This window comes from Oncorhynchus kisutch, linkage group LG2 (genome assembly GCF_002021735.2).
Source record: "Oncorhynchus kisutch isolate 150728-3 linkage group LG2, Okis_V2, whole genome shotgun sequence".
NCBI classification, from domain to species: domain Eukaryota; kingdom Metazoa; phylum Chordata; class Actinopteri; order Salmoniformes; family Salmonidae; genus Oncorhynchus; species Oncorhynchus kisutch.
Window position 1 is genome coordinate 71,209,505 of NC_034175.2, and position 17,526 is coordinate 71,227,030.

A 17,526-nucleotide genomic window follows, 5' to 3' on the forward strand; every position below is an offset into this window, starting at 1 on the left:
CTCAGTCCGCCAGCACCAGTCCCTTTCCCCTGCCCTTTCTCTCCCTCTATCTCTCTTAACCTCTCTCTCTCTCCCTCCACCTCTCTCCACCTATCTCTGATTCTCTCCCTCCACCTCTCTCCCTTTATCTCTCTCCACCTCTCTCTGATTCTCTCCCTCCACCTCTCTACCTTTACCTCTCTCCACCTATCTCTGATTCTCTCCCTCCACCTCTCTCCACCTATCTCTGATTCTCTCCCTCCACCTCTCTCTTAACCTCTCTACTCCTCTCTCTCTCCCTTCACCTCTCTCTCCTCCTATCTCTCTGTCTCTCTTCCTCTACCTCTCCCCCTCATTGACCTAAATTACTCCTCTCTTGATCTTTTTCTCTCTCTTTCCCTGTCTTCTCTCTCTCTCTTTCTCTTTCTCTCTTTCTCCCTCTCTCCTTCCATCTTTCTCAGATATCTCTCGCTTTATCATTGGACACCGTCTATTATCAGAATTGTTCAGAGTTCAGTGTAATGTAAATGTCCCCTGTCTATATTTTTTTACAGCATTTTGATAGCACTTTATTCACAACCAAGCACAGGAGTTGTTAGCATAATGCTGTTGTTTTTACTGTTCTCTTACCGTGGGACTGAAAAAAAATAAGTGAAAAGAAGGTGGCAATGGAACACACTTGAATCGCAACAAAAACATAGTGGAGAGGTTGTCCCAAAGACAGTAGAATAGGCTACATAATGCTTGGGGAACCGCTGCTTATTTGGTTGACAGTGTTAATTGACATTTGGGCATAGACCTATTTTCAGTATGCTACAATTGGCTTTTCAAAAATGAAGTCCAACCTCTGCCATCCCTCTGACCGCGGTCGCTGCCTGGTGTGATAGGATGCTTGGTATTCCACACAGCGGCTCCCACGCCCCCCAGACACACACGTGGGGATCTGCGTCACGCAGTCGCGTGGGAGTGAGAGATGTAGGGAGGGAAGAACAGCCCAACAGTAGGGGAGTTGGGTGGAACGTATAGTTAGCAGGTCCTTTATTCTAAACCTCTATTTCACGTACTCATAATTTGTTTTCTTGCCGTGAGAGAACGGAGAAGTGAAGAACGGAACGAGAGGTTGGATGAGCGGCGTGAAGAGTTCTGCAGGTAGGCTATTGATGTTTTCTTTCATTTTCTAGCAGGGCGCAAACTTGAGACGCATCCATAGACGATCTTGGTTGGACTTTAATAGGCTAAATAATGTTGTAGACATGAAATGGCATGACCAATATGACAAAGAAGGGACTGGGAGTGATAAGACTAATTGTTGATAAGCGTACCTATTGTTGATGAAGTGCACGTCCTGTAAGCGTCATTCATTCTGTTGGCACATAAACAAATTTATACGTTTTGTATGACTTTTGTATGCGGATAGTAGAGTTGTGAACTGCTGTGCATTTGGGCAACAATGACAGTGGAAGCGGGACGGAGTTTTTAGGCTAGTCTATGAGTGGGTAACTCAAACCCATTATTCCCGGGCGCAGGGACACAACCAGTGGGCGTCTACACTACCCCAATGTGTTGTCACTACTCAAAACATTTAAGGAATATGAAGAAACCTATTGCACTTAATATATCTGAGTACAGTTAATTAAAGTGATTTTGTTGTCATTACTAAAACCGAAAATTACATCAACAAAAACACACACAGCTGAAGTCTATTGATGCACCTGTGCGTCAACCTAATTAACATTTTAAAAAATCCCCATCAAAATCCGCCAGTTTAAACGAGAGAGATCCGGGTTTTTTTTTGTTGTTGCATGGGCTGCATCTCAATCCACCACATCCGCCTTGTCGGCCTTCAGCATCTGCAGTGGAAAGAGGCAGAGCTACAGCACTGTTTGACAGACTAGGAGATATCCAGGAAAACATCTGGAGTGACTGAACCATTTGGGTTACAAACTAATATGACCCCACTATGTAACTGTAAAAAAAAAATTGATTCAGGTGGTTAGTAAACTATACTTGAAAATACAATTATTTTGACTTTGTTGTCATCTTTAGTGATTATAATTACTACTTTACTGGATAAAAAAAAGTCCAGAGATGAAATGCATAAATCCTTGTTTAACACTAAGACACGATCATTGAAAGTAAAATAAAAAACAAAATATATATATATCTATATCTCATAGATACAGGACAAACCTGTTATTCCTTACGATGAAGTTTTTGACTGTCTTTGTCTGTTCTTCATTTCTATGGGCTATAGGGGCAGCAGGGTAACCTAGTGGTTAGAGTGTTTGATTAGTAACCGGAAGGTTGCAAGTTCAAATCCCCAACCTGACAAGGTACAAATCTGTCGTTCTGCCCCTGAACAGGCAGTTAACCCACTGTTCCTAGGCCGTCATTGAAAATAAGAATTTGTTCTTAACTGACTTGCCTAGTTAAATAAAGGTAAAATAAATAAAAAGATAATGCAATATTTTTTATCAAATAATTGTTTCATATTTTTTCAGATACCAACAGGGGTCCTAAAATTCCAATATCGAATAGCTAAACTACCCCCCCCCCCATTTTGACATAGTTAGAGGACGTTTACGATAAAACTTAAATTCATAGGCGTGTATTTGCTTTAATCACTGGACACAACAGCCGCTAATTAGAGACAGGCGTCGATTTCCTTAATGCATACAGTTTTTGCTAATTTGCATAGTTAATTGTTTAATTCCAGATTTTTTTTATCAATTTCTTAATTTCCTGCAATAATGTGTTCACACAATGTCATGTTTCTTTTGTCTTCGTATGCCTCTATAAACCATAATTTTCCTTGACAGAATAATGAATTATTCTCCTCTTTGACCGTGCATTTTCGTCAGTTCTTACTTACGCCACTAGAAGATGATCAGATGATTTCTAGGGCTCTGTTCTCTCGAAATGGTTGATTGTTTTTGTGCTTGCCGGTTACCTAGCGGTTCTCAGCTGTTACCAGCCAATGGCAGTTTCTTACTGCCAATAATAGAGGCCATAATTTGTTCAAATCAAATGTTAAACCTCATAAACAATTCATGGTAATCTTGTAAACATTTCATTTAGAACAGGTGTTTATTTGCTGAAATGTATGCTGGTGCCTGGCTTTGAAAAGTGACAGGCTGCTATTTGAGTTGAGTTGAATTGAAGTTTTACGGTATTTTTTTAAACCTTTGTTTAACTAGGAAAGTCAGTTAAAAACAAATTCTTATTTACAATGACGGCCTAGAAAGTTGTACTGTACAAGGTTAACTGCCTTCTTCAGGGGCAGAACGACAGATTTTTACCTTGGCAGCTCAGGGATTTGATCTAGCAACCATGTGGTTACTGGCCCACTAGGCTACCTGCCCGCTCCAGCATAGGGTATGTGCACAGCTGTCTCTGTAGTGTCCTGGATAAGGGTGTGTGTAGGTAGACTAGGTGTGTGTGTCGCTCTAGTGTGCTGGGTTAGGCTGTGTGTAGTTAAGCAAGGTGTAAAGCTTGTTCCATGGTGTCTGACTTTGGACAGGGGGAAAAAGGAAGCCCATGCAGCACCTGTCTGTCTGGATCAGGGTGACTCACAGACAGGGAGAGAAGGAGGGAGAGGCAGGGGCGAGAAGGAGAGAGAGGCAGGGGCGAGGGAGAGATTGGGTACTCATTCAAAAATCATGTTAACAACTTTTATTGAACATGGAATGAGTCCATGCAACTTATTATGCGACTTGTTACGCATATTTCTACTCCTGAACTTATTTAGGCCATAACAAAGGGCTGAATACTTACTGACTCAAAACATTTCAGCTTTTAATGCTTTATTAATTAAAACATATTCTACAAACAAAATTCCACTTTGAAAATTATGGGGTATGTAGATCAGTGACACAAAATATCAATGTGATCAATTTTAAGGAGTGTGAGAACTTTCTGCAGGTACTGTTGGTTACTTTTTCCACATTTGGTTATGTTGCAGCCTTATTGTGCATTTTTTTCATTTAGTCCATTTTACATCAATCTACACACAATACCCCATATTGACAGAATTTTTTGCAAATGTATTAAAAATAAAAAACAGATACCTTATTTACATAAGTATTCAGACCCTTTGCTCAGGTGCATCCTGTTTCCATTGATCATCCTTGAAATGTTTCTACAACTTCATTGGAGTCCATCTGTGGTAAATTCAATTGATTGGACATGATTTGGAAAGGCTCACACCACGTCTATATAAGGTCCCACAGTTGACAGTGCATGTCAAAGCACAAAGAAGTTGTCCGTAGAGGTCTGAGACAGGATGTGTCAAGGAACAGATTTAGGGAAGGGTACCAAAAAATGTCTGCAGCATTGAAGGTACAAGAACACAGTATCCGCCATCATTCTTAAATGGATGAAGTTTCGAACCACCAAGACTCTTCCTGGAGCTCGCTGCCTGGCCAAACTGAGCAATCGGGCCTTGGTCAGGGAGGTGACCAAGAACCCGATGGTCACTCTGACAAAGCTCTAGAGTTCCTCTGTTGAGATGGGAGAACCTTCCAGAAGGCCAAACATTTATGCAGCACTCCACCAATCAGGCCTTTATGGTAGAGTGACCAGGCGTAAGCCACTCCTCAGTAAAAGGCACATGACAGCCCGCTTGGAGTTTGCCAAAAGGCACCTGAAGACTGACCATGAGAAACAAGATTCTCTGGTCTGATGAAACCAAGATTGAACTATTTGGCCTGAATACCAAGCGTCACATCTGGAGGTAACCTGGCACCATCCCTACGGTGAAGCGTGGTGGTGGCAGCATCATGCTGTGGGGGTGTTTTTCAGGGACTGGGAGACAAGTCACGATTGAGGCAAAGATGAACGGAACAAGTTACAGAGAGATCCTTGATGAAAACCTGCTCCAGAGTGCTCAGGACCTCACACTGGGGTGAAGGTTAACCTTCCAACAGGACAGCAACCCTAAGCACACAGCCAAGACAACGCAGGAGTGTCTTTGGGACAAGTCTCTGAATGTCCTTGAGTGGCCCAGCCAGAGCCCGGACTTGAACCCGATCGGACATCTCTGGATAGATCTGAAAATAGCTGTGCAGCAATGCTCCTCATCCAACCTGACAGAGCTTGAGGGGATCTGCAGAGACGAATGGAAGAAACTCCCCAAATACAGGTGTGCCAAGCTTGTAGCGTCATACCCAAGAAGACTCAAGGCTGTAATCGCTGCCAAAGGTGCTTCAACAAAGTACTGAGTAAAGGGTCTGAATAATTATGTAAATGTAATATATATATTATTTATACAGTAGCAGTGAAAAGTTTGAGCACACCTGGGGTGGCAGGGTAGCCTAGTGGTTAGAGTGTTGGACTAGTAACTGAAAGGTTGCAAGTGCATATCCCCGAGCTGACAAGGTCGTTCTGTCATTCTGCCCCTGAACAGGCAGTTAACCCACTGTTCCTAGGCCGTCATTGAAAATAAGAATTTGTTCTTAACTGACTTGCCTAGTTAAATAAAGGTTAAAATTCTATGGTTTCATTTATTTTTACGATTTTCTACATTTTAGAATAATAGTGAAGACAACAAACTATGAAATAACACATATCGTCATGTCGTAATCAAAAAAGGGTCGAACAAATCCAAATATATTTGAGATTCTAACCACCCTTTGCCTTGATAACAGCTTTGCACATTCTTGGCATTCTCTCAACCAGCTTCATGAGGTGCATTTCAATTAACACTTTTTTGGTTACTACATGATTCCATATGTGTTATTTCATAGTTCTGATGTCTTTACTATTATTCTACACTGTATGAGTAGGTGTGTCCAAACTCTTTACTGTGTATAAAGTAGCAAACATTTTTTTTAAATGTAAAAAACAAACACTCAATTAGTATTTGGTAGCATTGCCTTTAAATCGTTTAACTTGGGTCAAACGTTTCAGGTAGCCTTCCACAAGCTTCCCACAATAAGTAAGGTGAATTGTGGCCCATTCCTCCTGACAGAGCTGGTGGAACTGAGTCAGGTTTGTATGCCTCCTTGCTCGCACACGCTTTTTCAGTTCTGCCCACAAATGTTCTATAGGATTGAGGTCAGGGCTTTGTGATGGCCACTCTAATATCTTGACTTTGTTGTCCTTACGCCATTTTCGCCACAACTTTGGAAGAAGATTTGGGGTCATTGTCCATTTGGAAGACCCGTTTGCGACCAAGCTTTAACTTCCTGACTGGTGTTTTGTGATGTTGCTTCAATATTATCCACATAATTTTCCTTCCTCATGTTCCATCAATTTTGTGAAGGGCACCAGTCCCTCCTACAGCAAAGCACCCCCACAACATGATGCTGCCACCCATGTGCTTCACGGTTGGGATGGTGTTCTTCGGCTTGCAAGCTTCCCCCTTTTTCCTCCATACATAACAATGGTCATTATGGCCAAACAGTTCTATTTTTGTTTCATCAGACCAGAAGACATTTCTCCAAAAAGTACGAACTTTGTCCCCATTTGCAGATGGAAACCGTAGTCTGGCTTTTTTTATGGCGGTTTTGGAGCAGTGTCTTCTTCCTTTCTGTGCGGCCTTTCAGGTTATGTCATTATTGGACTCGTTTTACTGTGGATATAAATACTTTTGTACCTGTTTCCTCCAGCATCTTCACAAGACTCTTTGCTGTTGTTCTGGGATTGATTTGCACTTTTCCCACTAAAGTACGTTAATCTCTAGGAGAGAGAACACGTCTCCTTCCTGAGCGGTATGACAGCTGCGTGGTGCCATGGTGTTTATACTTCTGTACTATTGTTTGTACAGATGAACGTGGTACCTTCAGGCATTTATACATTGTTCCCATGAATGAACCATACTTGTGGAGGTCTACAATTTGTTTTCTTCTGAGGTTTGATTAATTTTTTTCCCCCCATGATGTCAAGCAAAGAGGCACTGAGTTTGAAGGTAGGCCTTGAAACACATCCACAGGTACATCTCCAATTGACTTAAATTGTCAATTAGCCTATGACATAATTTTCTGGACTTTTCCAAGCTGTTTAAAGGCACAATCAACTTAGTTTATGTAAACTTCTGACCCACTGGAATTGTGATACAGTGAAATAATCTGTCTGTAAACAATTGTTGGAAAAATAACTTGTGTCATGCACAAAGTAGATGTCTTAACTGACTTGCCAAAACTATAGTTTGTTAACAAGAAATTTGTGGAGTGGTTGAAAATTAGTTTTAATGACTCCAACCTAAGTGTATGTAAACTTCCGACTTCAACTGTAGGTAGACAGCTAGCTAGCTAACGTTAGCTAATGTTAGGTTGCTTGTCCAAAGTCCAGCAGCTAGCCTCTCTCGCTAACAACAGTCAGCTGAAAGCTAGCTAGATTTATTTGTTTTGATTTGTCAATAAGATACAGTCATCTTTCCTATCTCAGTTGACAGAGAGGAAGGAAATCACTCAGGGATTTCACAATGAAGCCAATGGTGTGTAATGGCTGTGATAGGAGAAAACTGAGAATGGATCGACAACATTGTAGTTACTCCACAATACTAACCTAAATGACAGAGTGAAAAGAAGGAAGCCTGTACAGAATAAAAACATTCCAAAACATGCATCCTGTTTGCAATAAGGCACTAAACTAAAACTGCTAAAAATGTGGCAATTAACTTTAAAATGTACTTTCTGTCCTGAATACAAAGTGTTATGTTTGTGGCCAATCCAACACATCATTGAGTACCACTCACCATATTTTCAAGCATGGTGGTAGCTGCATTATGTTATGGGTATGCTTGTCATTGGCATTGACAATAACCTTAAACACAAGGCCAAAAATACACTGGAGTTGCTTTCCAAGACAACATTGAATGTTCCTGAGTGGCCTAGTTACAATTCTGACTTAAATCAGCTTGAAAATCTATGGCTAGACTTGAAAATGGCTGTCTAGCAATGATCAACAACCAACTTGAAAGAGCTTGAAGAATTCAAAAAAAGTTTAATAGTGCAAATATTGTACAATCCAGGTGTGCAAAGCTCTTAGAGACTTACCCAGAAAGACTCACAGCTGTGATCACTGCTAACGGTGACTCAGGGGTGTGAATACTTATGTAAATTTGATATTTCTCCATTTCATTTCCAATACATTTGTAAAACCTTCTAAAAACACATTTTCACTTTGTGATTATCAATTTTGAATTCAGGCTGTAACATGCTGCAAAATGTGGAATAAGTCAAGGGGTATGAAAACTGGGATTGAGTTGATTTATAATTGCACATTGGGATTGGCTGAAGTGTGTGTGTGTGTGTGTGTGTGTGTGTGTGTGTGTGTGTGTGTGTGTGTGTGTGTGTGAAATTCTCAGTGCACAACCCACTTTTTGTGCGCAGATGCAATGCAATGTAATGTAAATGAGCCACTGTGATAGACAGCAACCTGCCTTGTTGCTCAATTTCACTCCCTACTCCCTGTCACTCTTCTCACTGGCTCTGTTAGGTAGCTAGCTATAAACTGTACTGGGGACAGGGAGTGGGGGAGGAATTCACACATACAATACATACACACACAATGGTTGACTCCATGCTGAGAGAGACTACTAGAATCTGAAGTCAAATGTCTACTCTTTGCTGATGATCTGGTGCTTCTGTCCCCAACCAAGGAGGGCCAGCAGTAGCAATTAGATCTTCTGCACAGATTCTGTCAGACCAGTAGTATATTTCAGTAAGACAAAAATAATGGTGTTCCAAAAAAGTTGCCAGGACCGCAAATACAAATTCCAACTAGATACCATTGCCCTAGAGCACACAAAAAAACTATACATACCTCGGCCTTAACATCAGTGCAACAGGTTACTACCACAACCCTGTGAAAGATAGAGAGCGAGAGAGAGAGGAAAATGTTTTAAAGAGCATAAACCTTCCAATAGTGAACAGGATAACATTATCTTGATCTACAATGCCTAACGGATCTAAAGAGAGAGCGAGCAACTACGTGTGCTGAAGAGTATGTATGATGTGTAACTCTCCCTTGTCTCCAGGAGTGTTGCATTGGATGGGATGGATTCAGAGCTGCCTCTCTGTGTCTGCATGCTCCACTGCTTCATGTTCTCTATCCCTCTAATCTACAGGACATTAGAAGTGAATATCTGGTATATTTTTGCTGTGTTTTTTATATTCCTAGATTATTTATGATTTATTTATTGTTCAGGTCTTTCACGGCTGAAATTGACTTAGTATTTCTGGAGTTTGAATATGAACAATTTATTTGTAGTATGTGCATTTGGCTGGTTTTAGAATTTCATAGTGGTTTTCACAGTGTTAAGACTATCCCTTCTCAGACTTGACATACCATGTTATAACATCATTTTTATGACTGTTAAAGTATATGGCAATACTGTGTGTGTGTGTGTGTGTGTGTGTGTGTGTGTGTGTGTGTGTGTGTGTTCTGTCAGGTATGTTGGCAGCATTGAAACTAAGTTGTCAGTGTGTTCTGTCAGGGATGGCGGCGGTGTTACCCAGGACCCTTGGGGAGCTCCAGCTCTACAGGATCCTCCAGAGGGCCAACCTGCTGTCTTACTACGGGGCCTTCATCCAGCAGGGTGGCGACGACGTGCAGCAGCTGTGCGAGGCGGCCGAGGAGGAGTTCCTGGAGATCATGGCCCTGGTGGGCATGGCCAGCAAGCCCCTCCATGTTAGGAGGCTCCAGAAGGCCCTGCGAGACTGGGTCACCAACCCGGCCCTGTTCAACCAGCCCCTGGCCTCTCTCCCTGTCTGCAGCATCCCCGTCTACAAGCTGGAAGCTAATGGTAATTCTAAGGCTAACGCCCACATCACGGTGCCCACTCTACTGGCGGCGGAATGTGTGGGGGAGCCCATTAGGGGTGCGGTGGCGTCAGGCGTGGGGGGCGAGGGACGAGGATGTTCGGCCTCTGGGTCTCCAGTGCAGATTGGCAGCGAACCTAGTTTCTGGGGCTCCTTGTCCTCGCGCGGCGGGGGAGCGGAGAGCGAGCGAAGCCTGTCCCCTGCTGAGATGACCCTGGGTCTGGGTTCTCCCTCGCCGCCGTCCCCCCGCGGCGAGGAGGTACTAGATGCCGCAGCGTTGAGGTCGCTGGCAGAGTGCGTGGAGCGGCTGGCCCAGGTGCTGCCCCGGAGCGACCCGTCCGAGGTGAAGGAGGGGCTGCGGGGCAACAAGAAGCTGTCCAAGGTGATCTGCCACATCCTGGACATGGAGGAGGAGGACCCGAGGAGGGCAGAAGAGATACGCAAGTACAGCGCAATCTACGGACGCTTTGACTCCAAGAGGAAGGATGGCAAGCACTTCACGCTTCACGAGGTAGATGGGGAAAGAGGTTGTGTGTGCATGTCTGTTTGTGTCTGTTTGTCTGTGTGTGGCATCAGTGTGCAAAAAAGTAACATTTTCAGATATTTGGGAACTTGATTGTTGTTATTCAACTTTCCCGAAATTGAGAACTCGTTATAACAATGACCCTCCAACTCCTCTTCTTCCCCTCCTCTCCTCTCCTCCTCCCCCTTCTCTGTGTCTAGCTGACAGTGAATGAGGCAGCAGCTCAGTTGTGTATGAAGGAGGTCTCCCTGCTGACCAGGAGAGAAGAGTTGTTTGGTCTGGCTAGACAGGTCTCTCGCGAGGTCACCTACAAGTACACCTACAGGACTAGCAAGTGAGAACACACACACGTGCGCACACACACACACACACACACACACACACTGAAAGTAGTGTGATTTCGTAAGCAGTCCAAGCATCAGGAGGATGAATGGAAATACTTTCAATGTGTATAATAATATAAGGGTAATCCTCCTAATGGGGCATAAAAAGAAAACACATATATATATATATACAGTGGGGCAAAATAGTATTTAGTCAGCCACCAATTGTGCAAGTTCTCCCACTTAAAAAGATGAGAGACCTGTAATTTTCATCATAGGTACACTTCAACTATGACAGACAAAATGAGAAAATAAATCCAGAAAATCACATTGTAGGATGGTTTTTTTAATGAATTTATTTGCAAATTATGGTGGAAAATAAGCATTTGGTCACCTACAAACAATCAAGATTTCTGTCTCTCACAGACCTGTAACTTCTTCTTTAAGAGGCTCCTCTGTCCTCCACTCGTTACCTGTATTAATGGCACCTGTTTGAACTTGTTATCAGTATAAAAGACACCTGTCCACAACCTCAAACAGTCACAGTATATATATATATATATACAGTTGAAGTTGGAAGTTTACATACTTAGGTTGGCGTCATTAAAACTTGTTTATCAACCACTCCACAAATTTCTTGTTAACAAACTATAGTTTTGGCAAGTCGGTTAGGACATCTACTTTGTGCATGACACAAGTCATTTTTTCAACAATTGTTTACAGACTGATTATTTCACTTCTAATTCATTGTATCACAATTCCAGTGGGTCAGAAGTTTACAAACATTATGTTGACTGTGCCTTTAAACAGCTTGGAAAATTCCAGAAAATGATGTGATGGCTTTAGAAGCTTCTGATAGGCTAATTTGAGTCAATTGGAGGTGTACCTGTGGATGTATTTCAAGGCCTACCTTCGAACTTAGTGCCTCTTTGCTCTTTGACCTCAGAAACAAAATAGTAGACCTCCACAAGTCTGGTTCATCCTTGGGAGCAATTTCCAAATGCCTGAAGGTACCAAGTTCATCTGTACAAACAATAGTACGCAAGTATAAACACCATGGCACCACGCAGCCGTCATACCGCTCAGGAAGGAGATGCGTTCTGTCTCCTAGAGATGAACGTACTTTGGTGCGAAACGTGCAACTCAATCCCAGAACAACAGCAAAGGACCTCGTGAAGATGCTGGAGGAAACCGGTACAAAAGTATCTATATCCACAGTAAAACAAATCCTATATCGACATAAACTGAAAGGCCACTCAGCAAGGAAGAAGCCACTGCTCCAAAACTGCCATAAAAAAGCCAGACGACAGTTTGCAACTGCACATGGGGACAAAGACCATAGTTTTTGGAGAAATGTCCTCTGGTCTGATTAAACAAATATAGAGCTGTATGGCCATAATGACCATCGTTATGTTTGGAGGGGAAAGGGGAGGCTTGCAAGCCCAAGAACACCATCCCAACTGTGAAGCACGGGGGTGGCATCATCATGTTGTGGGGGTGCTTTTCTGCAGGAGGGACTGGTGCACTTCACAAAATAGATGGCATAATGAGGGGGGGGAAGTATGTGGATATATTGCAACATAAGCAACATCTCAAGACATCATTCAGGAAGTTAAAGCTTGGTCGCAAATGGGTCTTCCAGATGAACAATGAGCCCAAACATACTTCCAAAGTTGTGGCAAAATTGCTTAAGGACAACAAAGTCAAGGTATTAGAGTGGCCATCACAAAGCCCTGACCTCAATCCTATCGAAAATTTGTGGGCAGTACTGAAAAAGTGTGTGCGAGCAAGGAGGCCTAAAAACCTGACTCGGTTACACCAACTCTGTCAGGAGGATTGGGCCAAAATTCACCCAATTGAACAATTTAAAGGCAATGCTACCAAATACTCATTGAGGGTATGTAAACATCTGACCCACTGATAATGTGATGAAATAAATAAAAGCTGAGATAAATCATTCTCTCTACTATTATTCTAACATTTCACATTCTTAATAGAAAGTGGTGATCCTAACTGACCGGGAATTTTTACTGTGATTAAATGTCAGGAATTCTGCAAAACTGAGTTTAAATGTATTTGGCTAAGGTGTATGTAAACTTCCGACTTCAACTGTAAAAAGTATTTAATAAGAATATTTCATTCATTCAGATCTAGGATGTGTTATTTTAGTGTCCCTTTATTTTTTTGAGCAGTGTATATATATTTATATATAGAAAAGAGGATTAGAAATTATGCGAGTAATGTTATTTGATACTCTAATTCTATATTCTAATTTCATAGCTGATCAATCCCTGATCAAATACTTTTATTTGACAGCATTTCCTTCTCATGACTGGTCCTTTAGAATAAAGTTGAAATAGAAAATACCACATGAGTTATTTGAGTATAAAATCTCATGTTCCATCTTGGAAGTTGCCAGCTTGCTTGTGCCAGCCACTCCTTCTTTACTCCTTCTTGATGACAGAGGTTTTAATCAGACATGCAGGTGCTTCCTGGCTGGCAACCACGACGATGGAAAATTCCACCCAACGCCTGTGTCTTTCTCACTTCTTCGCGTCGTGACGTTGTTGCATGTTGATTCATAAATAATTATTTTTATGGGACGGACATTGTCCCCGCTTCCACCATCCTTTTGGCTTAGTTGATGTAACCTGAATGTTTCAATTATAAAAAATCACTGATTTTACATTTGTTTTTCATAACATTAAATGCACTATGCATTATGTGGGTTAAATGCTGTGATAAAACAGAATAAATCGATTAATAGAAGTCCCATGATTGTAGTGACTGTCCATTAGTGCTTATCACTTATTCACCATCATTTATCCAAATAAAATGTTTGTCACATGCGCCAAATACAACAGGTGTGGACCTTACTGTGAAGCCCTTAACCAACAATGCAGTTAAGAAAATATTGACTAAATAAACTCAAGTAAAAAAATGATATATGTATATAATAATAAAATAAAGTTACACAGTAAAATAACAACAATGAGGCTATGTACAGGCCTTTTCACAATTACTTTAATAAAATATTTCAGTTGTGTATATTACATTTGATGACTTTATTATTTAATTCCAAGTCAACATCTCATCTCCATAGAGCTGTTGTCTATGCTGTCTGAAAAAAATCACTATGTAGTTCTTCAAAGTAAATAAGGCATACTATTATGACTGCTGAATACCAACTGTCAATCAATTAGATCATGTATTTTCAGTTAGAGATACCTCGCAAAGCAACTGCTCTCTATCCCTTTCGATTGCACATTATTCTCCCTCTCTCTCTGTCTTCCCCACACTAACTTAATGTAGCAGGTGTAAAAGAAACACAGACTGGACAAGAAGGCGCGCAATGGATTATGGTCATTGTTAGGGATGCACGATATATCGGTGAACATATCGGAATCGGACGATATTAGCTAAAAATGCCAACATCGGTATTGGCCCGACGTCTAGTTTAACTCCGATGTTATAAACCGATGTCAAAGCTGCCGTACCTATAATGTAGTTACATGACGTAATGACGCCACATAAAACGTGCAACACAGCATTCCTCACCTAGCCCACAGTGTCTGCTGTGTGGATCGAGCAGTCAACAAGTCGAGCAGTCATTTGAAAGAGTAAGAACATTTCAGTGAGACAACTCAAAGGCGAAATCCATTAAAGCCAAGATAATGGAATTCATTGCCCTTGACAATGAACCGTTCTCTGTGACGTGGGTGATGTCTTTCGCCGACTGGTTGAGCACCCGTACACACTAACGTTACCAAGTGTGCTATTATTCAGATGTTGCCCTACCGGAGTTGAACAGTAATAGCGTCACTGCTATAAGCTTCACGAAATACATACTATGGAACGCTGTTTGGGTCTTTGTGTGTCAAAAAAAGAGTAGCACTGTCAAAGCAGTGCAAACACCCGGCAATAAAAAAAAAAGTCTGCAAACACCGGCCACGAACGTTGTGTTTACAATACCGAGTTGGTAATAAAGCATCGTTTGTTCGACTGCAACCTCTGGGGTAGCTAGCTTTAGCTTGGTTCCTAGCTAGCACCAATACAACCAGTCTGCAAACAATGACCAGTAGAAACTGCAGTCATTTTCATTATTCTTAGCAATGATTTGGGAATCCTTGTGAGCAAGTATTAGCTAGGTTGTTACTTGTTGTTCGCCTATTGAAATTGAACTTCAGCTCATGAAAGTAAATAGCTAGCCAAGTACTTAACACTGTTGCCCAAAGCTAAGGTCATCTGGCTAGTGAGGCTCAACCGGACTGGGTTATGTGTTGTGAAGCTAGCCACAATAAGAATTAGGCACAATAGTGGAATTTCTGTTTGCCTTCAAAATAAAATTATGTCATTGAAAGGGGAAGCAAATGAATACAAATAGCATAATTATGCCATACTTTTATTTTGAAGGCTAACCTCAAAGTCCACTATTGTGACTAATCCTTATTGTGGCTAACTTCACAGATGGGTCCAACCACCATTAATCAAATAAGAACTGTCTTATAAATTAGGGTTATTTTTAGATGATGACACCTAGCTATATAGTTAGCTAGCTAACTATAGCTACTGAAACAGATTGTTGTTATGCTATATTTTTGGGGAAGAACATTGTTTGCGTCCATGAGCTAGCTAGCTTTTTTTTAATGACCAGCACTGTAGGTGCGCGAGACAACTTTACCTGCATCATAGCATATGTATTGATGAGTTGTTGTAACATATGAAATACGAGTGATAGTGTAAAAACTGTACAAACGCATTAAATTGTGTAACGTGCAGTCATATTCAGGTCCTGATTGAGTGGCAACCACGACGACGGAAAATTCCACTTACTTCTTAGTATTATTTGACATGTATCTTTTTTGACACGCAAAACCACAACGGCGTTCCATAGCAGAGACCCAAACGGCGTTCCATAGCAGAGACCCAAACGGCGTTCCATAGCAGAGACCCAAACGGCGTTCCATAGCAGAGACCCAAACGGCGTTCCATAGCAGAGACCCAAACGGCGTTCCATAGCAGAGACCCAAACGGCGTTCCGTAGCAGAGACCCAAACGGCGTTCCGTAGCAGAGACCCGAACGGCGTTCCGTAGCAGAGACCCGAACGGCGTTCCGTAGCAGAGACCCGAACGGCGTTCCGTAGCAGAGACCCGAACGGCGTTCCGTAGCAGAGACCCGAACGGCGTTCCGTAGCAGAGACCCGAACGGCGTTCCGTAGCAGAGACCCGAACGGCGTTCCGTAGCAGAGACCCGAACGGCGTTCCGTAGCAGAGACCCAAACGGTGTTCCGTAGCAGAGACCCAAACGGCGTTCCATAGCAGAGACCCAAACGTTGTTCCATAAGAAATCCTGGTTGAGATTGAAATGACTGAAGAAATTAACAATGAAACAGCACAGCAAGTAAGTGAAAGAAATAGGTTTTGATGATGTTTTACTGGTAATGGGGACATATGTGAGTGCCATTGTAACCTTTTATTTAACTAGGCAAGTCAGTTAAGAACAAATTCCTATTTACAATAACGGCCAAACCCAGACGAAGCTGGGCCAATTGTGCACTGCCCTAAGGGACTCCCAATCACTGCCGGATGTGATAGAGCCAGGATTCGAACCAGGGACTGTAGCGATGCCTCTTGCACTGAGATGCAGTGCCTTAGACCGCTGTGTCCGTGTGTGTGTGTTAACTATTTATCTGTACTGGAAAGCTTAAAAGGCAGCTAAAATTTTGAATATCGGTTATCAGTATTGTTTTTTTGGGGGGGCAAGGAAAATATCGGATATCGGTATTGGCCAAAAATGTCATATCGGTGCATCACTAGTCATTGTAGTTAATTGCCACTTTTTTCTGCACTAAACTACAGTATGTATATAGAATATTGACCTGTTGGAAACTACAACTCCCTACTACATTGCACAGTTTGGGCTTGGTCTGATTTATCTCTAGAAAAGCTGAGCATTATGTGCATTGAGCTTGCAAAATTGTTCAAATAAAATGGAATTCTAATAATTTAACCAACAACGGTCAATTAATTGTTTAACAAAAAATAACTGACATTTCAGCTAATCGGATTAAATGGGCATGTTTGTATAGTGAAATCTGTACATTTGTTTTTGAAGTGGGCTTTATGGCAAGAAAGGGAAAGGGGGATACCTAGTCAGTTGTTCAACTGAATGCATTCAACTGAAATGTGTCTTCCTGCATTTAACCCAACCCCTCTGAATCAGAGAGGTGCGGGGTGCTGCCTTAATTGATGTCCACGTCATGGGCATCTGGGGAGCAGTTGTTGTTGGGGGTTAACTGCCTTGCTCAAGGGCGGAACGGCACATTTTTCCACCTTGCCGGTATTGCGTCATTGGTGTTGCACCATAAATTTAAAAATAAATAAATCAGCATTTGACAATATTTTACAGGAGTTTTCATATGTACCTTTTTTCCTATAGGCATTATAGATCCTTTAGGCATTATAGATCCTTTAGACATTATAGATCCTTTAGGCATTATAGATCCTTTAGGCATTATAGATCCTTTAGGCATTATAGATCCTTTAGGCATTATAGATCCTTTAGGCATTATAGATCCTTTAGGCATTATAGATCCTTTAGGCATTACAGATCCTTTAGGGATTAACAGATCCTTTAGGCATTATAGATCCTTTAGGCATTATAGATCCTTTAGGCATTACAGATCCTTTAGGGATTAACAGATCCTTTAGGCATTATAGATCAATATAATGTTATCCTGTTCACTATTTGAAGGATTAAAATGTTCCTCTCTCTCTCTGGTCTCTCCCTCTCTCTCTGATCTCTCCCCCTCTCTCTCTGGTCTCTCCCCCTCTCTCTCTCTCTGGTCTCTCCCCCTCTCTCTCTGGTCTCTCTCTCCCTCTCTCTCTGGTCTCTCTCCCTCTCTCTCTGGTCTCTCTTCCCTCTCTCTCTGGTCCC

The 17,526-nt window shown here is 41.9% G+C and overlaps 1 protein-coding gene across 1 annotated transcript in view; it reads left to right on the plus strand.

Moving 5' to 3' along the window:
• The first annotated feature begins 930 nt into the window (after window positions 1-930).
• The window catches only part of LOC109870849 (NGFI-A-binding protein 1-like), a 37,644-nt gene continuing 21,048 nt past the window's right edge, over window positions 931-17,526 (plus strand). Inside the window, exons 1-3 of the mRNA XM_031802300.1 lie at window positions 931-1,128; window positions 9,419-10,254; window positions 10,467-10,600. Coding sequence (XP_031658160.1) covers window positions 1,104-1,128; window positions 9,419-10,254; window positions 10,467-10,600 — 995 coding nt within the window. The 5' untranslated portion in view covers window positions 931-1,103. The remainder of the gene's footprint in view (window positions 1,129-9,418; window positions 10,255-10,466; window positions 10,601-17,526) is intronic.